This window comes from Coregonus lavaretus (genome assembly GCF_964263955.1).
Source record: "Coregonus lavaretus genome assembly, chromosome: 15".
NCBI lineage: Eukaryota > Metazoa > Chordata > Actinopteri > Salmoniformes > Salmonidae > Coregonus > Coregonus lavaretus.
In genome coordinates, this window is record NC_140002.1 from 6,214,459 (window position 1) to 6,238,878 (window position 24,420).

The following is a 24,420-nucleotide window of genomic DNA, read 5'->3' on the forward strand; positions in this document are numbered from 1 at the left end:
TATGATAAGAATAACAGTTGTCTTAATGGGATATCTCCTCAACGGATCTCTCTCCCCCCATACAAGCTCATCTGTTGTAAATGGGCATATAAAATAACTGGCCACTGACAGCTACATTATCTTGGGAGGGTTTACATAAGTTCTTCTTGTGAACTGGCTCTGTTTATACTCTATCTCCCACTGCAGACTGAGATGGTGTTTTATAGCCGAAATCTTCTCAGCCTGTCATTATTACACCCATCAAAAGTGATGTCATGAGACTTTAACTGGCTATAAAACATAACAATTATAACAGAGTGGTGACAAGAATACTGCCAGGCTTAACAATGGGTCTGAAAATTGGAAATTCCCAACACAATAGAGCTATTAACCCAGAATGGTGCAGATAGATTGCTGTTATATTACATATTCTATCTAATAAATGGCAACTAACTGTCAGATCTACACATCACATTTCTATGAGAGATGTTAACAATGTGCTCTGGTAAGAATGTGATTCATCCTGGACCGGTCATGTTCAGAGTACATTAAAAGGTATATTTTTATATCTACTATACTGTATATTGAGAAATCAAACAGTGACAACCAGTCAGTTGCAACTCATGTTTATTCAGGAACAGTTCATACCACCACATCACACCTCAATGTTGTTTTGACCTGCCTTCTCTGGGTTTTGATACAACAGTAAAAAAATAACATAAAAACTATAAAAAAGATCAAGTCAAACTAACATAAATATAATCACCACTTGGATTGCTTGGAATTCCACATCATCACTCAATAAAACACAACGACCTCCTCACGACCTCTTCCTCAGCTGATTGGGATGGCAAAAATAAAGCTCTCATCCTCCTCCTCCTCGCCTCATTCTAAAAACATACTACAATCCCCTGCTTTGTCTGGGACAGGTAGACAGACCAGAAGCATAGAAAAGACCCAGGGTTACGCCTGTCTGTACTCCCCTTGGTGTTAGTTAGTTACCAAACCAAGGGCTGTCAGTCAGCTAAAGTGTACAGCAATGTGGAGACCTTCGGAGTATTGCGATTTAAACCAGCACAACATTATGTTTCAATGTTTTGTTGTTGAATGCAGGGTATGACGGTCTGTTGCTTCAAAACGAGAGCCCGCATTGTCAGGAAAATAGAAATAAAACCAGAGGTAAATTACTGTTATTTCAAAGGTTTGTTACTTTTATCATATTTTTTTTTTTTAATGTATTAATGTTCACAAAGCTCATAATTACAATTTCACGACCCAGGCCTTGGAAGTTAAGCTTGGTTTTACTTCTTGTGCAAGGGTTACATTTTCCTTTTTACCACCCAGTTGACTTGCTAAACGGTATGAATAGGAAAAGGCATTAAGCTTGAAGCAAATGCAAAGGACGGTTTCTCGCAATGTAATCTATAGCCAGGATGGAACGGAGCGCAGGGGGAAATTAAACATGACAACCATTTCTACCTTATAACATGCTATTGTATTACCAGATTAGTTTTAATCTTCAAGAAAAAGAATAAGAAACAAGACAATATTTAATGACTGTCACTCCTGGTTCAACAACCCAGGGAGGCAGCGACAACATCATTCACAAAGCTACGTTACAGCTACCATACGTACTCACAATGCCACCTAGCAGTAATGGACGTTACTGCATGTTATTATTACATTGCTAGGGAACTATATCTGCAGACTAGTACTCAAAAAGGGTGATATTGAAAGCCAAACATGGTGGAAGAAAAAGGCAGTATTACTTTTCCTAGGTAACAAGCATCAGAACACTGTGGAAATTGGTATCATGAGGTTTATTTAACTATATTATGGATTCAGAGTACAGCCTAAACTGTCAATACACAGTTGACACAATTACTAATGTAGACAGTGAGGGACAGTAATACAAATTGATCACCTATATTCTGGTTATGAACATGCTCCTGTTATTCCAGAGCATGCAAACCCAATCTTTTTGTAAACAAATGTATTAATATTTTGTTCTAGTGACTGACCTGCAATTCCCTAGGAGGAGGAGTACTGTGCTTTTAGAAGCTTAAGCAGGTAGCATTGTGGTTGGTAAGGCATGAGGATTCAGTGTTTTACTCAACTTAACTTGTTTAAACTAATCATGTCTCCATCTTCTCCCAATGGCTGTTGCCATCTTCTGACTGGTCTCTCTCCTGGTTCAACCTCTTAGCTGAGGGATGTGATGTTGGAGCGACCACCAGGGGGAACTACGATGCGGCGTCCCGCTGGCCGGACATCCTCTGTGGTGGGGGGACCTAACAGACAAACAGGATTATAGCACAGTCTCTTTAAGCTTCCCATTAACAAAGCCAGCTCCAGCCAGTTTCCTCCACTAGCGACTATCGTTCATCACACGACAAACCAACTAGGTGACCTGACCTTGGCCCTCCTTGGAGACCTCTGGAATAAAGGCCAACGGGATTGGGATTAGCCCTGGATTAAATTGACATATTGGACAAGGAGAGATTTACGCCTACTGTCTTAAATCTTAAACTCACTCCAGGCCAGGGTCTAGTATACTGTAGAACTGTAGAATGCTAGGCAGAATTCACTCTCTCTGCATGACAAAACACAGACAAGGTTACTTCACATCTGAAGACAGAGAAATATATCCAGTATATCAACCCTGTAGGTTTGTGTGCACGTAGGTGTAAGTGTGTGTGTGTGTTCTTTTGTGTACTGGAGGTGGGTGAGAAGGATGTCTATTCCCAGAATGAGTAGCTAGTAGCCTAACAGTGGGAAGCCAGAGGGAGTGAATAGGCCAGGCCTGTATTATAAACACACAGGCTGGGGAAAGAAAGCAGGCTCTCTGGTTCTCTGGAAGGGATGGTAATAACCCTCACTAAATACTTTCCAATGCTGGTCACCCTCCACCTCCTGCATCAGTACATCACACATCAATTGTTCCAGTTAAACTATTGTTTACTTGGCTCCTCCCTGAAAGGTTGTACCTAGTGATACGAGGTTGCAGATGTATACAATCGCCCTGTCACTCAACACTCAACTAGTCTCTGCTATTGGTTATGTGAATAATGTAACTTTAGCTAAATAAATTATCATCAGCCTCATTCAACCCACTCATTAGACAAGCTTCATTAGGCAGGCAATGACTAAGAAAGTGAGATGCAAGATCTTAGAACATACTGTATATTTAATTAAGATGCATAAAGATATTATGAGAGAGCGAGAGAGAGAGAGAGAGAGAGAGAGAGAGAGAGAGAGAGAGAGAGAGAGAGAGAGAGAGAGAGAGAGAGAGAGAGAAGAGAGAGAGAGAGAGAGAACCAAGATAAATCTGTGTGAAGCTGAAATCAATCAAATCAATGTTGTGACAGAAAGTAAAGAAATAACAAAATGACTTGAGAAACATAAAGAGCACTTGTCTGGAAGCACCAGGACAGCTGAAGGACATAAAGAGCACTGTCTGGAAGCACCAGGACAGCTGAGGGACATAAAGAGCACTGTCTGGAAGCACCAGGACAGCTGAAGGACATAAAGAGCACTGTCTGGAAGCACCAGGACAGCTGAAGGACATAAAGAGCACTGTCTGGAAGCACCAGGACAGCTGAAGGACATAAAGAGCACTGTCTGGAAGCACCAGGACAGCTGAAGGACATAAAGAGCACTGTCTGGAAGCACCAGGACGGCTGAGGGACAAAAGTATTGTGCTGTGTGCATTACTTACCACAAACAAATTATGAAATTAAGGCTTAAAATGTGATTATGGTAAAATGTCAGATTTCACCTGAAAGTTATTGTAACTTTCACAGACAAATGGCAAAGTTGACCTACTGTATGATGTGTGAAGTGCATTGTAATATGTCAATGCTGACTGTTGAGTGTGTGTGTGTGTGTGTGTGTGTGTGTGTGTGTGTGTGTGTGTGTGGGCGTGCTTGCTTGTGTGTATGTGTGTGTGCTTGCTTGCTTGTGTATGTGTGTGTGTGGGTCAGGTTCCTGGCACTTCCTATGACAGCCAGGGATGGGAAGACAGATGGGTAAATGAAAAGGTTGCTGAAGCTCACCACGCTGTGCAGGGTTACCTGCTAAGCTAAAGCCGGAGTGGTGCAGGTTCCTCACAGGCTGCTTGGTGGGGGAGTTACGGGCAGACGCTGAGGGGGTACCGCCACGGGACATGGGCGAGAAGTCAGACACAGGACCATCATACATGCCCCTGGGCACTGCCCGCAGAACTGCCAACTGAGAGGGGGGGGGTGGGGGGGGGGGGAGAGATAAAGAGAGAGAGAGTGGGTAGATCGAGGGAGAGAGAAGGAGAGAGATGGACAAAGAGAGGGAGATAGACGAGAGAGAGAGATAAAGAGAGAGAGAGATAATAATTTATGTTGGTAACTTTATAACAGTTCTCCATGACAATACCTGTTTGGAATTAGATTCTTGGGGTTGTTTGTAGAATGCTTTGTGCAAATGCATATTTCACCCAGTGTTTTCCAAAGGAAAGCACTTCCAGATTTACTGACAGACTCACTTCTTATTGAACATGCCAGCAGCTGTCCTCTGTCCTAGGGTCATGTGACTAAGGAATCCCTGGAAGCTGAGCTAGGAGCATCAGAAAACACTTACCGAAACCAAGATCAAAATTGCATTAATACATAGGTCTCACCAAAGAAACATCTCTATAGTCTAGGGAAAAAGAGAATGATGCCAGAATTGGAGGGTAGCCCATTCAAGTAGAACACAACTCATATAATATAACCCACTGTGTTGAAATATCCACCTAAAATAGCACACTTCCTGTTGAGTATCCACCAACACCAGTAATATGAGCAACCCCATGGACACATCGTATCCCTTCAAAACCATTACACATTGCTACAACAGGCACTCCCTGGCAGTCAGTTGTTACAGTATGCAACCCACAGCCAACAGCCAACGCCCCTGAGATGAATCCTCAAGTCTGAGATAACACTTATCTCCCACACATACCACCCCATCCTCCCATCCCCCATCACCTGTTTACATCCCCCCATTCCCCATACCCTCCTTCCATCCCCCCATTCCCCTTACCCTCCTTCCATGCCCCCATTCCCCTTACCCTCATTCCATCCCCACATTCCCCTTACCCTCCTTCCATCCCCCCATTCCCCTTACCCTCCTTCCATGCCCCCAATTTATCTTACCTTCATTACATCCCCACATTTCCCTTACCCTCCTTCCATCCCCCCCATTCCCCTTACCCTCCTTCCATCCCCCCATTCCCCTTACCCTCCTTCCATCCTTCCATCCCCCCATTCCCCTTACCCTCCTTCCATCCTTCCATCCCCCCATTCCCCTTACCCTCCTTCCATCCCCCCCATTCCCCTTACCCTCCTTCCATCTCCCCATTCCCCTTACCCTCCTTCCATCTCCCCATTCCCCTTACCCTCCTTCCATCTCCCCATTCCCCTTACCCTCCTTCCATCCCCCCATTCCCCTTACCCTCCTTCCATCCCCCCATTCCCCTTACCCTCCTTCCATCTCCCCATTCCCCTTACCCTCCTTCCATCCCCCCATTCCCCTTACCCTCCTTCCATCCCCCCATTCCCCTTACCCTCCTTCCATCCCCCCATTCTCCATCACCTACATCAAATGTCTGTCTTCCTCCTGGATATAATGAGATCACCCATAGAGGTAGTTAGGACACCATTACTGCAGTTTCTGGCAATTCCCATCTGCATTACACACTCTGTTAGCTATTTTTATCTTGTGCTTTCCATGACAGACAGTGCCACTGCCGCCAGAGAGGACAGATGCCCTTTGTGTACAGTTCGGGTTGGTGTGATAAACAGCTAAGCAATCTGATTACAATCTGACTCCATTGAACACACTTTGGATTACCATTCAGGTATGTAAAGTACATTGAGATTGATGGTAAGTCTGATGATGTGTGGCATGGGCTGAGCCACAGCAGCATTGTGCATTTGCGTAAAGCTAAGCTGTCTTTAATGGAAAGCTGTAGTGCCATCTTCCATGTTTGTCGGTGCTGGATGGCTCATCTCAGCTCTGCATCAGATTAGTGCTGATTAATCCCTAACCACTGAGAAAACACTCACAGATGTCCCCAACTCACTGACCTTTTTTATTAGTCATTAAGCAACTGTTATCCACATTGACTGATTTTTCACCTGGTTGGCTCAAGGATTCAAACCAGCAACCTTTCGTTTACGGGCCCAACGCTCTTAACCGCTAGGCTACATGCCGCCTCACAGACCTCACAGTCCTTTACCTTGGCTCAGTGTCACATACTAACACTGTCCCGTGACAAAACAATCCATATAAAACGTATTCTAAGACAGAACTGAAGCGTTGGGAATATGTTCATTGGAAATACTTTTATATTGTTCAATAATTGTATAAAATGGAGACAGTTACTCAGAGTCCAGAGACAGTTACTCAGATGTTGACTAGAAAGTAAGGAGAGAGGTGAGCATCTTTTACCTGCTTCCTGGCCTTGACGCGCTTGTAGGCGAAGTCCGGGAAGGGGATGCAGGGGATAAAGCGGCCGACCCCGGAGGTGGCGTGCAGGTTCCCATCCTCCAGCACCAGCTTCCCCTGGCAGATCACCACCGAGGGGGCACCACGGAGCTCCATGCCCTCAAACACATTGTACTCAGCAGCCTTGAAAACACACAAGCAGAGACATGACCGCAGGCACATGTGCACACACAGAGTCAAACACACACAGAGTCAAATACACACTGAGTCAAACACACACAAACAAACACACAGTCAAACACACACAGACAAACACACACGTTATACATTAAAGCTGCAATATATAACTTTTTGTGCGACCCGACCATATTCACACAAAAATGTGAGTTATAGATCTGCCATTCTCATTGAAAGAAAGCAAGTCTAAGAAGCAGTACACACTATATATCCAAAGGTATGTGGACACCCCTTCAATTTAGTGGATTCGACTATTTCAGCCACACCCGTTGCTGACAGGTGTATAAAATCGAGCACACAGCCAGGCAATCTCCTCCCGAGTGGCGCAGTGGTCTAAGGCACTGCATCGCAGTGCTAGCTGTGCCACTAGAGATCCTGGTTCGAATCCAGGCTCTGTCGTAGCCGGCCGCTACCGGGAGACCCATGGGGCGGCGCACAATTGACCCAGCGTCGTCCAGGGTAGGGGAGGGTATGGCTGGCATGTAGCTCAGTTGGTAGAGCATGGCGTTTGCAACGCCAGGGTTGTGGGTTCAATTCCCACGGGGGGCCAGTATGAAAAAAATATGAATAAATAATGTATGCACTCACTAACTGTAAGTCGCTCTGGATAAGAGCGTCTGCTAAATGACAAAAATGTAAATGTAAAATGATAGACAAACATTAACAGTAGAATGGCCTTACTGATGAGCTCAGTGACTTTCAACGTGGCATCGTCATAGTCAGTTGGTCAAATTTCTGCCCTGCTAGAGCTGCCCCAGTCATCTGTAAGTGCTGTTATTGTGAAGTGGAAACGTCTAGGAGCAACAACGGCTCAGCCGCAAAGTGTTAGGCCACACAAGCTCACAGAACAGGACCGGCAAGTGCTGAAGCGCGTAGCGTGTAAAAATAGTCTGTTCTCAGTTGCAACACTCACTACCGAGGTACAAACTGCCTCTGGAAGCAACGTCAGCACAAGAACTGTTCGTCGGGAGCTTCATGAAATGGGTTTCCATGGCCGAGCAGCCGCAAACAAGCCTAAGATCACCATGTGCAACGCCAAGCGTTTGGTTGGAGTGGTTTAAAGCTCACCGCCATTGGACTCTGGAGTGATGAATCACTCTTCACCATCTGGCAGTCCAATGGACAAATATGGGTTTGGCGTATGCCAGGAGAATGCTACCTGCCCGAATGCATAGTGCCAACTGTAAAGTTTGGTGGAGGAGGAATAATGGTCTGGGGCTGTTTTTCATGGTTCGGGCTAGGCCCTTTAGTTCCAGTGAAGGGAAATCTTAAATCTACAGTATACAATGACATTCTAGATGATTCTGTGCTTCCAACTTTGTGGTAACAGTTTGGGGAAGGCCCTTTTCTGTTTCAGCATGTCAATGCCCCTGTGCACAAAGCGAGGTCCATACAGAAATGGTTTGTCGAGATCGGTGTGGAAGAACTTGACTGGCCTGCACAGAGCCCTGACCTCAACCCCATCGAACACCTTTGGGATTAATTGGAATGCCGACTGCGAGCCAGGCCTAATCACCCAACATCAGTGCCCGACCTCACTAATGCTCTTGTGGCTGAATGGAAGCAAGTCCCCGCAGCAATGTTCCAACATCTAGTGGAAAGCCTTCCCAGAAGAGTGGAAGCTGTTATAGCAGCAAAAGGGGGACCAACTCCATATTAATGCCCATGATTTTGGAATGAGATGTATCTGTTCTATGTGTTTCGGTTTTGTACACCAGCTTCAAACAGCTGAAAATACAATATTTTTGGTTATGGAAAATATATTTCACAGCAGTACAATGATTTTCTACACTATACTTGCTTTTTTTGTCACATAAACTGAAATTAGGCGAACTATTACAATTTTAGCAACCAGGAAATAGTGCAATTTTAGCAACCATAGTGCATCTTTAACTGGATATTGTATGTCTTGGTCAGTGGTGTTAGGCCAACTAAAGAGAGGAGAATGACAAATGACAAAATGACAAAAACAAAAACTCTAGCCTACTTTTCCCTCTGTTGCACCCCAGTACATTCTGTTATGCTGCTGTTCCTTACTGTAGCGATTCACAAGCACAACCCAGTTCAACAAACGATGAGCAGCTGCATTACCTTTCAAGTGCTCATAACGCTCTTTCAAGCAGAGGAAATGACAATACAGCAATGCAGAAGCAACCGGCTCCCACGTAAACGCAACTATTTCCAGTTTTCTGCAGTCTGACAGTCACTCGTCTGACACAAATGGAGCCGGAGAGTTTACATGTATGGAAAAAATTAACAATAAAGGGACTCTGAAACGCATGCCCTCACGCACCAAAGACTGTCTGTGATTTACATTATGAGCCGAAACACTAATTCAGATGAAGAGCCGGCTAATTCCACTGAAGTAAATCAGATTTGGACATATCGCTCTTTAAACTGGTCTGATGAGAGGCCATTCTATGTGTTGTAGTAAGACAGAGAACGTATTGAGGGAAGTAGAGTCATGGAGATACAGACCCAGTTTGGCTGTGGGGACAGAGGAAAAGAGGAGGCGGGTTGTCGGGCGGCTGGGTAGGCAGGCAGGCCGTCTCTGTAGAGATAAGACGATGGTTCTGCCTTTATTAACAATGTGTTGGAGAAGAGAGAGAAATAACCCTCCTCCTCCTCCTCCTCCTCCACCTCCTCTTAATTCCTCATCATCCAGTCGGCCTGTTTCTCATACACCTCCATTTGGCATATAAAGACAAACAGCTGCCATCGCACAGCTGGGGCTTATGACTCCAAGCATCACTCTCTCTACACTCTCTCTCTCTCTCTCTCTCTCTCTCTCTCTCTCTCTCTCTCTCTCTCTCTCTCTCTCTCTCTCTCTCTCTCTCTCTCTCTCTCTCTCTCTCTCTCTCTCTCTCTCTCTCTCTCTCTCTCTCTCTCTCTCTCTCTCTCTCTCTCTCTCTCTCTCTCTCTCTCTCTCTCTCTCTCTCTCTCTCTCTCTCTCTCTCTCTCTCTCTCTCTCTCTCTCTCTCTACTCTCTCTCTCTCTCTCTACTCTCTCTACTCTCTCTACTCTCTCGCTCTCTCTCTCTCTCTACTCTCTCTACTCTCTCTACTCTCTCTACTCTCTCTACTCTCTCGCTCCCTCTCTCTCTCTCTACCACTTTCTCTCCCACTTTCTTCCTACTCTCCTTCACTCTCGCTGGTCCTCTCTGATCCATTCCCCCTCTTTCTATTCTCCTGCCACTAAACTCTCTTGTTCCGTCTATCATTCTGTCTCTCTCAACATCGTTTTTTGCAATCTGTTGCCCCCTTCTCTTCTATGGTCTGTGTGTTCCTGTGCACACGGCCCTGCTGTTTAGTGTGTTACAGATTCAGGCCAGGACAGGACCAGAGGAGGCTGGTGGGAAGAGCTATAGGAAGACGGGCTCATTTTAAAGACTGGAATGGAATTAATGGAACCGTATCAAACACAGCAAACATATGGAAACCACATGTTTGACTCTGTTCCATTGATTCCATTCCAGCCATTACAATGAGCCCGTCCTCCTATAGCTCCTCCCACCAGCCTCCTCTAGACTGGACATAAGGCTCCATGTCTACCAAGTATGATGTCACGGCTGTGTTCTATGTGCAACAACATAAACAAAGCTAACCAGATCAAAACATTTCAGATACTTGCATTTACTACAGAGGGAGGGATACACAGATAGGTTGTAAAGCACTTAACTACCGTGCACCTTAGATCACCGTAGCCATCATTAACATGGACAGGAGCCCTTGTTCTGTGTTCTTATGTGCTTGTTCTGTTGTCTGGAGGGGCTACAAGCAGGAAATGACAAGCTGACATCATTATGCAAGAACCTTGGGTCTCGCTGGATCTTTACCATGTATGGAAAAGCCATTGAAAACTTGTCCCATCTTTTTCCAACTCTTTCTTTCTCCTCCTCTCTTTGTCGTTCTCTAACTCTCTCCGTGTTTCTGTCTTTCCACACCTCTTCATTGTACTATTCAGCTTTTCTCTTAGCTCTCTCTGTCTCTTTCTCTCTCGCTCACTCCCTCGTTCGCTGTGTCTGCAGCAGGAAGAGCTTGATTTCCTGAGTGGACACTTCCTGTGTTTAACCCAGCACTGTAGTGTACGCTCTGGGCTCCTGTGTGCAGGGAGTCTACAGGGAGTTCATTTCCATTCGGAGAAACTGAAAGGTCACTGGAAGCACGCCAGCGTTGGAAAACCATGTTTCCCTTGCAGCGGCGCAGATCTCTGACAAAAACGGAATGTCCACAATAACCAGCAGACAGATTTCACCAAGCCTGCTATGATGTGACTGTCAGCACATATGTGGTTTAACAGACACTCCTCCTTGTCCTGTTAAACCACAGTGACCTGACGGACCCTGGCACATTGATGGCTTAAATGTAAAATGCACTATAAGGTCATTGAGATGCTGACTATCATGTGAGGACTCCTCGACTTTGGTGTATTCAGTCTCTTGCATTCATTGTATCCCCCTATGCGACTGGCTCTTAGGAAACGTTGCGGTATTTTGTTTTTTTATGTATTATTTTTTACATTATTAGCTCAGGAAATGTTTTGTGTCATTACATCGTCCATCTATGTACAGTGAGGGAAAAAAGTATTTGATCCCCTGCTGATTTTGTACGTTTGCCCACTGACAAAGAAATGACCAGACTATAATTTTAATGGTAGGTTTATTTGAACAGTGAGAGACAGAATAACAACAAAAAAATCAAGAAAAACGCATGTCAAAAATGTTATAAATTGATTTGCATTTTAATGAGGGAAATAAGTATTTGACCCCCTCTCAATCAGAAAGATTTCTGGCTCCCAGGTGTCTTTTATACAGGTAACGAGCTGAGATTAGGAGCACACTAATCTCAGCTTTTTACATGTATAAAAGACACCTGTCCACAGAAGCAATCAATCAATCAGATTCCAAACTCTCCACCATGGCCAAGGCCAAAGAGCTCTCCAAGGATGTCACGGACAAGATTGTAGACCTACAAAAGGCTGGAATGGGCTACAAGACCATCGCCAAGCAGCTTGGTGAGAAGGTGACAACAGTTGGTGCGATTATTCGCAAATGGAAGAAACACAAAAGAACTGTCAATCTCCCTCGACCTGGGGCTCCATGCAAGATCTCACCTCGTAGAGTTGCAATGATCATGAGAACGGTGAGGAATCAGCCCAGAACTACACGGGACGATCTTGTCAATGATCTCAAGGCAGCTGGGACCATAGTCACCAAGAAAACAATTGGTAACACACTACACCGTGAAGGACTGAAATCCTGCAGCGCCCGCAAGGTCCCCCTGCTCAAGAAAGCACATATACAGGCCCGTCTGAAGTTTGCCAATGAACATCTGAATGATTCAGAGGAGAACTGGGTGAAAGTGTTGTGGTCAGATGAGACCAAAATCGAGCTCTTTGGCATCAACTCAACTCGCCGTGTTTGGAGGAGGAGGAATGCTGCCTATGACCCCAAGAACACCATCCCCACCGTCAAACATAGAGGTGGAAACATTATGCTGTGGGGGTGTTTTTCTGCTAAGGGGACAGGACAACTTCACCGCATCAAAGGGACGATGGACGGGGCCATGTACCATCAAATCTTGGGTGAGAACCTCCTTCCCTCAGCCAGGGCATTGAAAATGGGTCGTTGATGGGTATTCCAGCATGACAATGACCCAAAACACACAGGGCCAAGGCAACAAAGGAGTGGCTCAAGAAGAAGCACATTAAGATCCTGGAGTGGCCTAGCCAGTCTCCAGACCTTAATCCCATAGAAAATCTGTGGAGGGAGCTGAAGGTTCGAGTTGCCAAACGTCAGCCTCGAAACCTTAATGACTTGGAGAAGATCTGCAAAGAGGAGTGAGACAAAATCCCTCCTGAGATGTGTGCAAACCTGGTGGCCAACTACAAGAAACGTCTGACGTCTGTGATTGCCAACAAGGGTTTTGCCACCAAGTACTAAGTCATGTTTTGCAGAGGGGTCAAATACTTATTTCCCTCATTAAAATGCAAATCAATTTATAACATTTTTGACATGCGTTTTTCTGGATTTTTCTGTTGTTATTCTGTCTCTCACTGTTCAAATAAACCTACCATTAAAATTATAGACTGATCATTTCTTTGTCAGTGGGCAAACGTACAAAATCAGCAGGGGATCAAATACTTTTTCCCTCACTGTATATATTCTTAATTCATTCCTTATTTAGATTTTTGTGTATTGGGTATATGTTGTGAAATTGTTAGATATTACTAGAAGCACAAGCATTTCGGTACACCCGCAATAACATCTGCTAAACACGTGTATGTGACCAATAAAATTTGATTTGATTTGATTTGTAGTCGCTGTCAATAGTTCATGTATGTTTCATGTTTTTAAGTCTTTTATGTTTGACCATGGAAACCCATTTCATGAAGCTCCCGACGAACAGTTCTTGTGCTGACGTTGCTTCCAGAGGCAAAACCACTTTCCCTAAAAAATAAATACATGTGAACTTTCTTCTCCCCTAGCCTTTGACCTCTTACCGAGTTGTGTGTCTTGGCGGTGATGGTGCGGACAGCATCTGAGTCCCAAATGACCAGGTCAGCATCGGAGCCCACAGCTATCCGGCCCTTACGGGGGTACAGGTTTAGGATCTTGGCGGCGTTGGTGCTCGTCACAGCAACAAACATGTTCTCGTCCATCTTGCCAGTGGTCTGAGTGAGCAGGAAAAAATGCTGACTTGTCAAAATGTTATAATGGTGAAGTGCTACCTAAACAAAGAAGTTAAATAAAGACGCTTTTCAAGCTGACTGGTGGGTGGTGGTACTCTTGTAGTTGCACGCAAGAACACACACACACACACACGCACGCACACACACACACACCCTGTCAATGCTAGAGCTGAGACCATGTGTTTTTTGCCATAATTCTGAGGCAAAGCTGCACCACAACTCTTCATTCATAACACAGCTGTCAAGAAAATACAAACCCAAGTCTGTTTGCACATGAATGAGCAAGAACAACAATTAGGAGAAAAAAAAATAGATCTATACTGTTATATTGTGGGGGGACAGATCCAGAGATAGAGAGCGAAAACAAGAGTAGTCATAGAAACACTAAACCACACTACCAGAGGCATTAGGGAAGAGGACAGAGGAGGAGCTGCAGTGAACTGTGGAGAATGTGCAGCATTAACTGGAGGAAGTACTCAGAGTAGCTAAAATGGTTCAGAGGGAACAATGTAAAGAGAGGGTTAGTGAGGGATAGCGAAGCTGAGAAAACAAGGACATGAAACAAAGAGACAGGATGGTCCCAGTCGGGATTAAATAGAACGTTGTGGCCCCGCCCACCTTGGGGGAAAACAACCCATGTCTCACAGCAAAATATACCCCATTGGCTCACAGCAAAAACTTGACAATTTTTTAATAATGTTCTTGTTGTCTGCTTGTTTAAGTCAATTACAAAACTATTTGTAAGGAAAGATTACTTTCAACATTGTCTGCTCCCAAGTGTTTTCACTACTTAGAAAAACTAAATATTGTAGGGCTTCCCTCATGCCCCTTTTCATGAGCACCGTGAGTGAGTGCTAGCTAGCTACCAACCAGAACATTAAGCTAACCAAGACCAACAACACAAACAAACGGACTATACAGCTACAAGTAGTGAGTGGAGTTACACACGGACTATACTAAACAAGTTAAATATCTTACCTGTAATGAAATGTTTTCCACACACATAGCTATGTGTAGCCTACTTGGACAACAGGTCCCCACAATTTAAGTATTTAAAAAAATCACACTGGGGGTCAATGGAAAATAATGTTTGCTTTCCCCAATTTGTGGGCATGGTCGATGGGAATTCCTTATTATGACATGAATACCGACTCGGAGTATGCATTCGAAATAGCACCCTATTCCCTATATAGTACACTTTTGACCAGAGCCATATGGGCCCAAGTCAAAAGTAGTGCACTATAAAGGGAATAGGGTGCTTTTTTGGACGCATGCAAAGAAAGAGAGAGAGACATATGCAATGCAGACAGGTGTCCATCGATCCATCCATCCTCACCACAGCCTTCTCCCAGATGAGGGACATCCTCTCCTCCACTCCGTTCACACCCTCAGGGATCTGAGTGAAGTCATCCTTCCCTATGGCCTTCTGGGCCACGCTGAAGGTGCAGTGGGCACTGCCAGTCACGTTCAGGTCACCACTGGGAGGGAGGGAGAGAGAGAGAGAGAGAGAGAGAGAGAGAGAGAGAGAGAGAGAGAGAGAGAGAGAGAGAGAGAGAGAGAGAGAGAGAGAGAGAGAGAGAGAGAGAGAGAGAGAGAGAGAGAGAGAGAGAGAGAGAGAGAGAGAGAGAGAGAGAGAGAGAGAGAAAACTTAGCCATGGCTGTGCAGCTGAAACATGCTATTTACATTACATTACATTTTAGTCATTTAGCAGATAACAGTAGTAAGAAATGTGTTGAGATGCAGTATGTTGTACATCGCACACAACAGTGGCTTTCAGCAGCAGATTCAATTATTAAAACACTCTTCCAGAGTAAAACTCTGACAGGTACTGCTTCAGACCTGAAATAATTGCTTTACTTCATAGCTGTTATCTACGATCCCTTAAGGCACATGTGTCAAACTCATTCCACGGAGGGCCGAGTGCCTGCAGGTTTTCACTCCACCCTTGTACTTGATTGATGAATTAAGGTCACTGATTAGTAAGGAACCCTCACCTGGTTGTCTAGGGCTTAATTGAAAGGAAAAAACTAAAACCTGCAGACGCTCAGCCCTCTGTGGAATTAGTTTAACACCCCTGCCTTAAGGAGTCACTGACCACCTTCCGGAGACACTTGAAACCCTACCTCTTTAAGGAATACCTGGAATAGTATAACAGCAATCCTTCTAGGGGGGAAAGGGTGGTTGTCCCACTGGCTATCCTAAGTTGAATGCACCAATTTGTAAGCCGCTCTGGATAAGAGTGTCTGCTAAATGACTTAAATGTAAATGTCAAACTGGAAAAAGTTTATTCCATACAGAAAAGCTGGAAAAGCTCACATCCAGCTGGAATAGCTGAGACAACACAGCAGAGCTGGGACTAAAGTAGATAGATTACTCTGAGTCAAGTGCCAAGGTCTCCTCTTTCCAGCTATAGATGTCTTCCCTTTCTTACACAGCACTCTTACATTCCTAACAGACAAACAGACCAACTTGTGCAACCATATGTGTATATTGATGTGTATATTGGTGTGTATATTGATGTGTATAGTGTATATTGATGTGTATAGTGTATATTGAGGTGTATATTGATGTGTATGGTGTATATTGATGTGTATAGTGTATATTGATGTGTATATTGAGGTGTATAGTGTATATTGATGTGTATATTGATGTGTATAGTGTATATTGATGTGTATAATGATGTGTATATTGATGTGTATAGTGTATTTCGAGGTGTATATTGATGTGTATTTTGATGTTAATTGATGTGTATAGTGTATATCAATGTGTATATTGATGTGTATAGTGTATATCAAGGTGTATATTGATGTGTATTTTGATGTCTATTGATGTGTATAGTGTATATCAGTGTGTATATTGATGTGTATAGTGTATATTTTTGTGTATATTAATGTGTATTTAGATGTCTATTGATGTGTATAGTGTATATTGATGTGTATATTAATGTGTATATTGATGTGTATTTGGATGTGTATTTTGATGTCTATTGATGTGTATAGTGTATATTGATGTGTATTGATCTGTAAAAGAGACCTTGGTCTCAGCATGACTCCCTGTCAAAATAAAGGTTCAATAAATAATAAATCCATCATGAGGTTAGAAGCGCCTCCAGAACCCTTTCAGTCTAATATGTTTGCACCCTTCAATTGACATAGAACACAGAGAGGAAAGATGCAGCGAGGACATGATAGGTCAGTGGAGTGACATACAGTCAACAGGGGGCGCTCTTTACCTGGCCAGTAATGTGTTCAGGTAGTCTGGGGTGGTTGGGTCCGGGCTGAGGGGGGGTGATGTCACAAAGGAGGCGGCCTTGGCCCAGTTCTTGCTCCAATAGTGTGTCCCGTCAGTCCCAAGGCTGGCCGTGATTGGCTCGCCAAACACAACGTTACCTGGGAACAAGATGTTATCACCCAGGGTGAGACTACATTAAATCAACTCACCTTATGTTCCTAAAAATGTACTCACTCGTTAACTTGCTAGGTTTATCCCAGGTCAGTGCCAGTAGCAAATTTACAATGTCCAGTATCCTTGCACATTTTAAATGTGGTACTGGCACTGACCCTGTAAAGATGTATAGCTTCAATTCTCCAGTTTTTTTCTTCCTTTCTCATTTCTCCAGTTTTTTTAAATCCTATTTTGATATTGAATACTGCACTGTTGGGAAGGGCTTGCAAGTTAAGCATTTCACTGTACTTGTGCATGTGACAAGTAAAGCTTGAAACATAAGAACTTAAGGGAGAATCTAACGGAACTAAAAGGTCTGAAATCCAGCTAAAGCAGCTTGTAGGAAAGATCTGATGGTCTCCTAGCCTTGCCTCATGTTTATCTTTCCTGCTGCTATTTGCAAGTCTCATTCCCTCTTTGGGCTCTGACATGACGAATCGTATGTCAGCGCTGAGGAACGGGGCCAGCCAGTGATGAAAGCAAGGCCTCCTGGGAGCACATCTCTGCACCAAGCGCCCCTCACATGTTTCCTACATGAGGACATGCAAACAGCATTTTTCCCTTCCTCTCTTTTTCCTCTCATTTCAAAAAGTGTATATCTTTCTCTCCACCGTGTACAAGAAGCCTACTCTCTCTCCCTGCTCCGCCGTGGGCTCCTGATGAATGGCAGAGACAGGTTTCTGACAGTTCGCTACGGTGAGCTCCGGGTGATAAGTTAGGGATTCATCTTGTATCCGGTGTGTCTACCAGACCAGACCTATAGTGTAAATCTAGAGTGTGAACCAAGACACCAGAATCAGCATATAAGGGCATAGGTGCATTCCTATCATCTGACAGAATAGGAGAGTTTAGGAGGCAACAGTGAAGTTGCACTAAGAGGTGAGGACAACCTTGAACTACCTTCAAGGGACATGCAGGTAAAGACATAGCTCTCGTGTTCTGATATGAAAGATAGATTATCTTGTTTCTATGCATTCATTGTGACTAACAAATATCTAAGTTAGCTGCCTACTTGACACAGTAATTAAAGCACAATCACAGCCACACTGGAAATCTGTGTACCTTTTTTCCTGGCCTGTGAGATGATGTCGGCAGCACTCTTGCTCATGACCTTGGTCACATACAGGGGGCAGTTGGTCTGGCTGGCAATGGTGATGGCGCGGAACACAGCCTCTGCCTCCAGCTAGATGGGGGAATCGACAGATAGACCGCGACACACACACGCGCAGACAGACAGACAGGCAGACAGAACAATCAATTAGTCTCTGAACAGATTAAACTAACCCTGGACTGGTAATGTCCACTACTGCCAGTGCACTTGGACACACTCATTGACGATGAAATAATGAAAGATACGTGGAGAAGATACAGTGTGAGAGAACCATGCGTTGTCTGACTGTCTGGAGGGTGGAATAACATATCCTGGGGGTGCATCCCAATAATCTATCTTTCCTCCTAAAGTGTGCACTCGTTCACTCCTCCCCACAAATGTTTCAAAGCATTGGATTGGCGTAGGCATGGGCTAGACGGAGTTTCCATATACCAACAATTTCCTTTCAAATCTACAAAGGGAAGTGAACAAGTACACACTTTAGAAAGGAGATATTATTGGGATGCACCCAATGTGTTCTGCAGTAACCCAGTCTGCAAATGATCACTGATGGAGCAATGCCAGCCTTGATATGGGACCAAGCTCCACTCTGTTAGTGGTGTTGTCTAAATTAACTACAGTAAATGCAGATTAAGACAAATTCTGTATGCCTTACATTGTTTTGTTTGTTCCTGTAATATCCTGTGGTGTACCCTTGAGAAGGTTATACTATGACTTCTGGCTATACATAACTAGAAAATAACTACTGAACTTAGATTTTTTTTCAGATTCAGATTCAGAGTGTTTAATAGTTTATTCCATGACTGCCATACAATACAACACATGCGCACCCCGCGTGTCCCCGATCACCTCAACCGCGCACAGGCGGCTACTGAGCTCTAAACATTCATGACACAACAAGTTAAGTCTTTTTTTCTTCTCAAAGTCCATGGTTTAAACACTCAAAGCATTCTCTTTAGAACAATGTCTTTTTTTTACTGTCTTTGGGTCTCACCCTTTTTTCCCCCTGTTTTTTGTTAAGGGTAAGTTTCATAAGGGCTTTCCTTTGGTGGACAGGCTATCGCCTGTCTTCAGGTGGGCTTGATGTGGGGCTTGTGGTGGGCATCTGCCCTTGTTCCCCTTGCTCTATTTCTGTCTCTGACTGTTTGACTGCCACTGGGTTTGGCAGATGTGGCAGAGGAGTCACTGCCGGTGCTCCCCTTAGTGGTGGTAGGGCCTCCAGGCCATGCGGTTGAGACACCCCTTCATCCACCATGTCTTCCCAAGTTACCTTCCACAGATGATTCAGGTGCTGGAGCCTCAGATCCTCACCGATTCTGACCACAAATGATCGAGGTCCCCTCTTTTGCTCTACAACTGCTTTCACCCATTTACACCCACCCCCCTCTCCGGTTTTTCACCTTCCACAATCTGATGTACTGTGTGATGTGTCACATCATGGGATGCTTTTTGTCTGTCCCGCTGTGCATCTACAGCTTTTTCCAATTGTGGTTTTAACAAAGTGTTAGATTAATTTGGATTTTAAGAATAATGACTAAAGAATTTCACCCCAAACACAGTATAAATGTTAGAATTATCATGTAGTGTCAACCCACTAACAGAGGGGGCGTTACTAACCATTCAAGGGGGAAGGCGGGAACTGTTTAAGAAAGCCACCTAAAGGTGGGAGGAGCATAGTGTCTTTGTTTGTCAAGGGGTATAAAAAACAGGATATTTGTGTTTTTGAGCAGAGCTCTCCTCGAATAAAATTTACCGATAATTACTTGTGGATTGTGGACGTTGAATCATTGATGATTAAAACCAGAGCTTTACAACCTCTGGTAATGATTCAAGCTTAGGTTGAATTAGAGATAGAAATTCACATGACAGATTGGTCCTTCGAGCGGAGCTTAATACATCTTTATCGTTCTAGAGACACCGAAATCCGTGCACGGCCGGGTGATCGCATCCGTGAAGAATAGTCCTGGCCTTCGACGTTAAGGTTAATAAACAGGCCGGTGATTACTCTTTATGAACGATAAAGACGTTAACAAGTTTGAAAAAGCATTTTAATCCAGACTGCGAGGAAAAGGTCAGTAATTTTTATTCATGGCTTTTGGTAAAATGAGTTGAACTTAGTTACCAAAGTCAAAGAAGGTAATAATTATTACGACAGGAAGGGTCCGCAATTGATCCTAGAGGTAAATAGCTATTACAAAAAAAAAAATAGTCCGAAATGACATGAAAGTGAATTGCAATCACAAATGTAAACTAGTTAATATTGTCATTGTACGAATTGCAGTATGACAGTATAAACAGGGAAATAATTATCATCGTGTGAGAGGGATGTGTCAGGAGTTCTATATACGACTGGGCATTTGCTAGAACTTTGCAAACAAGTTTGACAGATGATAAGGTCGTATATGTGTGAGACTTAATCCCTCGGGAGACGTGATCATTATTTCAGGGGTGGAGGAAAAAATAAGTTGCGTGAGGAAAATTGGGTAACTTACTCTTTTCATGAAACCGGAGTTTTAAATAGAAACTCTGGGTTAGGGGTTAAATAATTTTAAAGGGTTAATTACAAAAGCAAGAGGCGCACTAAGAGATTAGCTCCTACGAAAATAATTCGGGAGTGAATTATTTAAAAAACAAAAAGGGGGGAGGGATTTCTTATTGTTCCGCCATGGGAAAGACATCTTCTAAACAAGTCCGAGAATTAACGGGAGATGAAAGAAATATGTTTTATGGATCCATTTGGGAGAAGAGGTATGAATTTATTGGGCATCTCGAAGTAGAAAAATTAGAAGTTATGATCAAACAGATGCATGTAGACTGGAACTAAGTTGAAAGAACAGCGGAAGGAGGGGCTAGAGACAGCGAGTGTGTTTTTTTTAAGCGCGAAAATGCTTTAACGGGGACAAAGGAATATTTAACCATCGTGACTGCAGGGGAAAAGGAGGATGGCAGTCAATATATTTGGTTCAACGGGTAAAATGTTTGAAAAAATGATTCGTGTCAATTAAGAATTGGCTAAAAACACCACAAAGCGATTATTTGAGAGGTACAGTGGGGGAAAAAAGTATTTAGTCAGCCACCAATTGTGCAAGTTCTCCCACTTAAAAAGATGAGAGAGGCCTGTAATTTTCATCATAGGTACACGTCAACTATGACAGACAAATTGAGAGAAAAAAAATCCAGAAAATCACATTGTAGGACTTTTAATGAATTTATTTGCAAATTATGGTGGAAAATAAGTATTTGGTCACCTACAAACAAGCAAGATTTCTGGCTCTCACAGACCTGTAACTTCTTATTTAAGAGGCTCCTCTGTCCTCCACTCATTACCTGTATTAATGGCACCTGTTTGAACTTGTTATCAGTATAAAAGACACCTGTCCACAACCTCAAACAGTCACACTCCAAACTCCACTATGGCCAAGACCAAAGAGCTGTCAAAGGACACCAGAAACAAAATTGTAGACCTGCACCAGGCTGGGAAGACTGAATCTGCAATAGGTAAGCAGCTTGGTTTGAAGAAATCAACTGTGGGAGCAATAATTAGGAAATGGAAGACATACAAGACCACTGATAATCTCCCTCGATCTGGGGCTCCACGCAAGATCTCACCCCGTGGGGTCAAAATGATCACAAGAACGGTGAGCAAAAATCCCAGAACCACACGGGGGGACCTAGTGAATGACCTGCAGAGAGCTGGGACCAAAGTAACAAAGCCTACCATCAGTAACACACTACGCCGCCAGGGACTCAAATCCTGCATTGCCAGATGTGTCCCCCTGCTTAAGCCAGTACATGTCCAGGCCCGTCTGAAGTTTGCTAGAGTGCATTTGGATGATCCAGAAGAGGATTGGGAGAATGTCATATGGTCAAAATATAACTTTTTGGTAAAAACTCAACTCGTCTTGTTTGGAGGACAAAGAATGCTGAGTTGCATCCAAAGAACACCATACCTACTGTGAAGCATGGGGGTGGAAACAACATGCTTTGGGGCTGTTTTTCTGCAAAGGGACCAGGACGACTGATCCGTGTAAAGGAAAGAATGAATGGGGCCATGTATCGTGAGATTTTGAGTGAAAACCTCCTTCCATCAGCAAGGGCATTGAAGATTAAATATGGCTGGGTCTTTCAGCATGACAATGATCCCAAACACACCGCCCGGGCAACGAAGGAGTGGCTTCGTAAGAAGCATTTCAAGGTCCTGGAGTGGCTTAGCCAGTCTCCAGATCTCAACCCCATAGAAAATCTTTGGAGGGAGTTGAAAGTCCGTGTTGCCCAGCGACAGCCCCAAAACATCACTGCTCTAGAGGAGATCTGCATGGAGGAATGGGCCAAAATACCAGCATCAGTGTGTGAAAACCTTGTGAAGACTTACAGAAAACGTTTGACCTGTGTCATTGCCAACAAAGGGTATATAACAAAGTATTGAGAAACTTTTGTTATTGACCAAATACTTATTTTCCACCATGATTTGCAAATAAATTCATAAAAAATCCTACAATGTGATTTTCTGGATTTTTTTTCCTCATTTTGTCTGTCATAGTTGACGTGTACCTATGATGAAAATAACAGGCCTCTCTCATCTTTTTAAGTGGGAGAACTTGCACAATTGGTGGCTGACTAAATACTTTTTTTCCCCACTGTACCTATAAAGTCCAACGATGTGGTCCTCTGTAGCTCAGCTGGTAGAGCACGGCGCTTGTAACGCCAAGGTAGTGGGTTCGATCCCCGGGACCACACATAATAAAAAATGTATGCACGCATGACTGTAAGTCGCTTTGGATAGAAGCGTCTGCTAGATGGCATATTATTATGCATGTGTCTGAACTTTCGCACTCAAACGTAGACGTACGTAATGGGTGAGAAGGTGGAGAATATTTGCGTTTTTGGTCAGTTGGCAGACGCTCTGGTCCGGAGCGACTTGAAAAACCAATAGAGAGTTGAATTGAACTATTCTGTTGTGTTGGGCATTTGAATGGCATAAGGTGAAATATGTGTGTATGAGGAAATTCAACGGCGGGTATGAATGATAACCGGATACTACTTAGTATTTGGTTGGTTAAATGCTAAATAAAAGATTTGAGGCGTGGTTATGGGGTAACTAGGAAGACGCACTTATTCAATAGAGAATGGGTGGAGAGAGAGTTTTTACGTGTATTAAAAGTTGCATAAGATAACTTTAGTAGTATTCTAAATAATCTATGAAAATATGTTACAAGTACGAATGACATTATTTCCTAAGAAGATAGATTGTAGGGAAGTTTCCCGCGCCTCCCCCATAATGTAGGAAGGAGCAGGAGAGGGGGGGAATGAGAGACAGGACATCGTTCAAATGGTAGGAATGTCATTAAGTGTATGCTGATAAATAATATCAAGCATTTGTTTTATTGATTGGGGCCGAATCAGAGAAAACTGTTAAATATATTGAATAGCGAACTGAAAATGAAAGGCATGGAATACAAATAATTGGAAAATTTTAAAACTATAATTTATTTTCGTTACAAGGAAGCAAGTGGCATTGGCTGTTGTGCTGGGGGAATAGCGCCAGCCTGTGGTGGGTTCTAGATTTGTTATAAATAACTTTATATTTTAAACTAAAATGAATAGACTACAATTGGAACATCAGAAAAAGGACAATATAATCCGTAATAGTTATTATAATTATTATTGATAATTATTGCAGTTTTTACAAGATAAGAGATTGTTTGATTGGATTACTAATTGATTCTGAACTGAATGAAAGTCGAATTTAGCCGCCATAAAGACAAAGGAAGTGGGAGGAGCAATAAAGAAGCAAAAGACAATCTCAAAAATGAAAGGCATGGCAATTGGTTGATAAATAACCTAAGGGAATGTTTAGGAAGGTGGAAAAAATTGACACATAAGCAGAACTATGTGTCAAGAGGGGGGAAGAGGCTAATTGTATTAGATAATATACGAAGGAGAGGACAAAATACAAAAAAAAAAAAAACATTTTTTAGATAGTCTAAAAAGAGAATGCAGTCAGAAATTGTTACATTAATCTGAACATGTGTGAAGATAGTTTATTAACCACACCCGTATGTCAGAGGTTTTGTGCCCCACAGGTGAACTAAAGGAGAAGGTGACCCACTATCTAACCAGGTGACTGGTGAGCATCCAGTCACTAGAAGGAAAACTGGAAGCAGGCCTGTTGGGAAGGGCCCTATCAGGTTATGTTGGTAACCACCTTGGCCATTAGAATAGCAGAGAGAGGAACCTGGGTCCATGTTACCCACTGCAAGAAGGTAGGACCACATACAAGCACCGCTTAGCACACGCAGAGTTGACGAGCGGAACTGCGCCACAGGGTGCGGGGGTCATCTCTGTCAACGAAGATCTCCTACCCAGACCTATCATCACTGTAGTGTGTTCCTAGGGTGTGAGTATGGGGTGGTACCGAGCAGAAGGACTCAAGACAGGAGAGGGTTGGCGGTTTTTGGGAATATGGGTGACCCTGAGCTGCATCATAGTCTCGGCG

The 24,420-nt window shown here is 43.6% G+C and overlaps 1 protein-coding gene across 2 annotated transcripts in view; it reads right to left on the reverse strand.

Annotated features, from left to right (window-relative positions):
* Positions 1-590: 590 nt before the first annotated feature.
* dpysl3 (dihydropyrimidinase like 3) overlaps positions 591-24,420 on the reverse strand; it is a 49,885-nt gene continuing 26,055 nt past the window's right edge. The window contains exons 8-14 of one of the 2 annotated variants that reach the window (XM_084178001.1): positions 17,876-17,996; positions 16,602-16,758; positions 14,705-14,846; positions 13,180-13,350; positions 6,445-6,624; positions 4,035-4,209; positions 591-2,270 (exon numbers count right to left, since the gene is read on the reverse strand). In XM_084178001.1, the coding sequence (XP_084034127.1) occupies positions 2,182-2,270; positions 4,035-4,209; positions 6,445-6,624; positions 13,180-13,350; positions 14,705-14,846; positions 16,602-16,758; positions 17,876-17,996 (1,035 nt within the window). In that variant the 3' untranslated portion in view covers positions 591-2,181. The remainder of the gene's footprint in view (positions 2,271-4,034; positions 4,210-6,444; positions 6,625-13,179; positions 13,351-14,704; positions 14,847-16,601; positions 16,759-17,875; positions 17,997-24,420) is intronic. The other variant, XM_084178002.1, reaches the window with a different exon arrangement.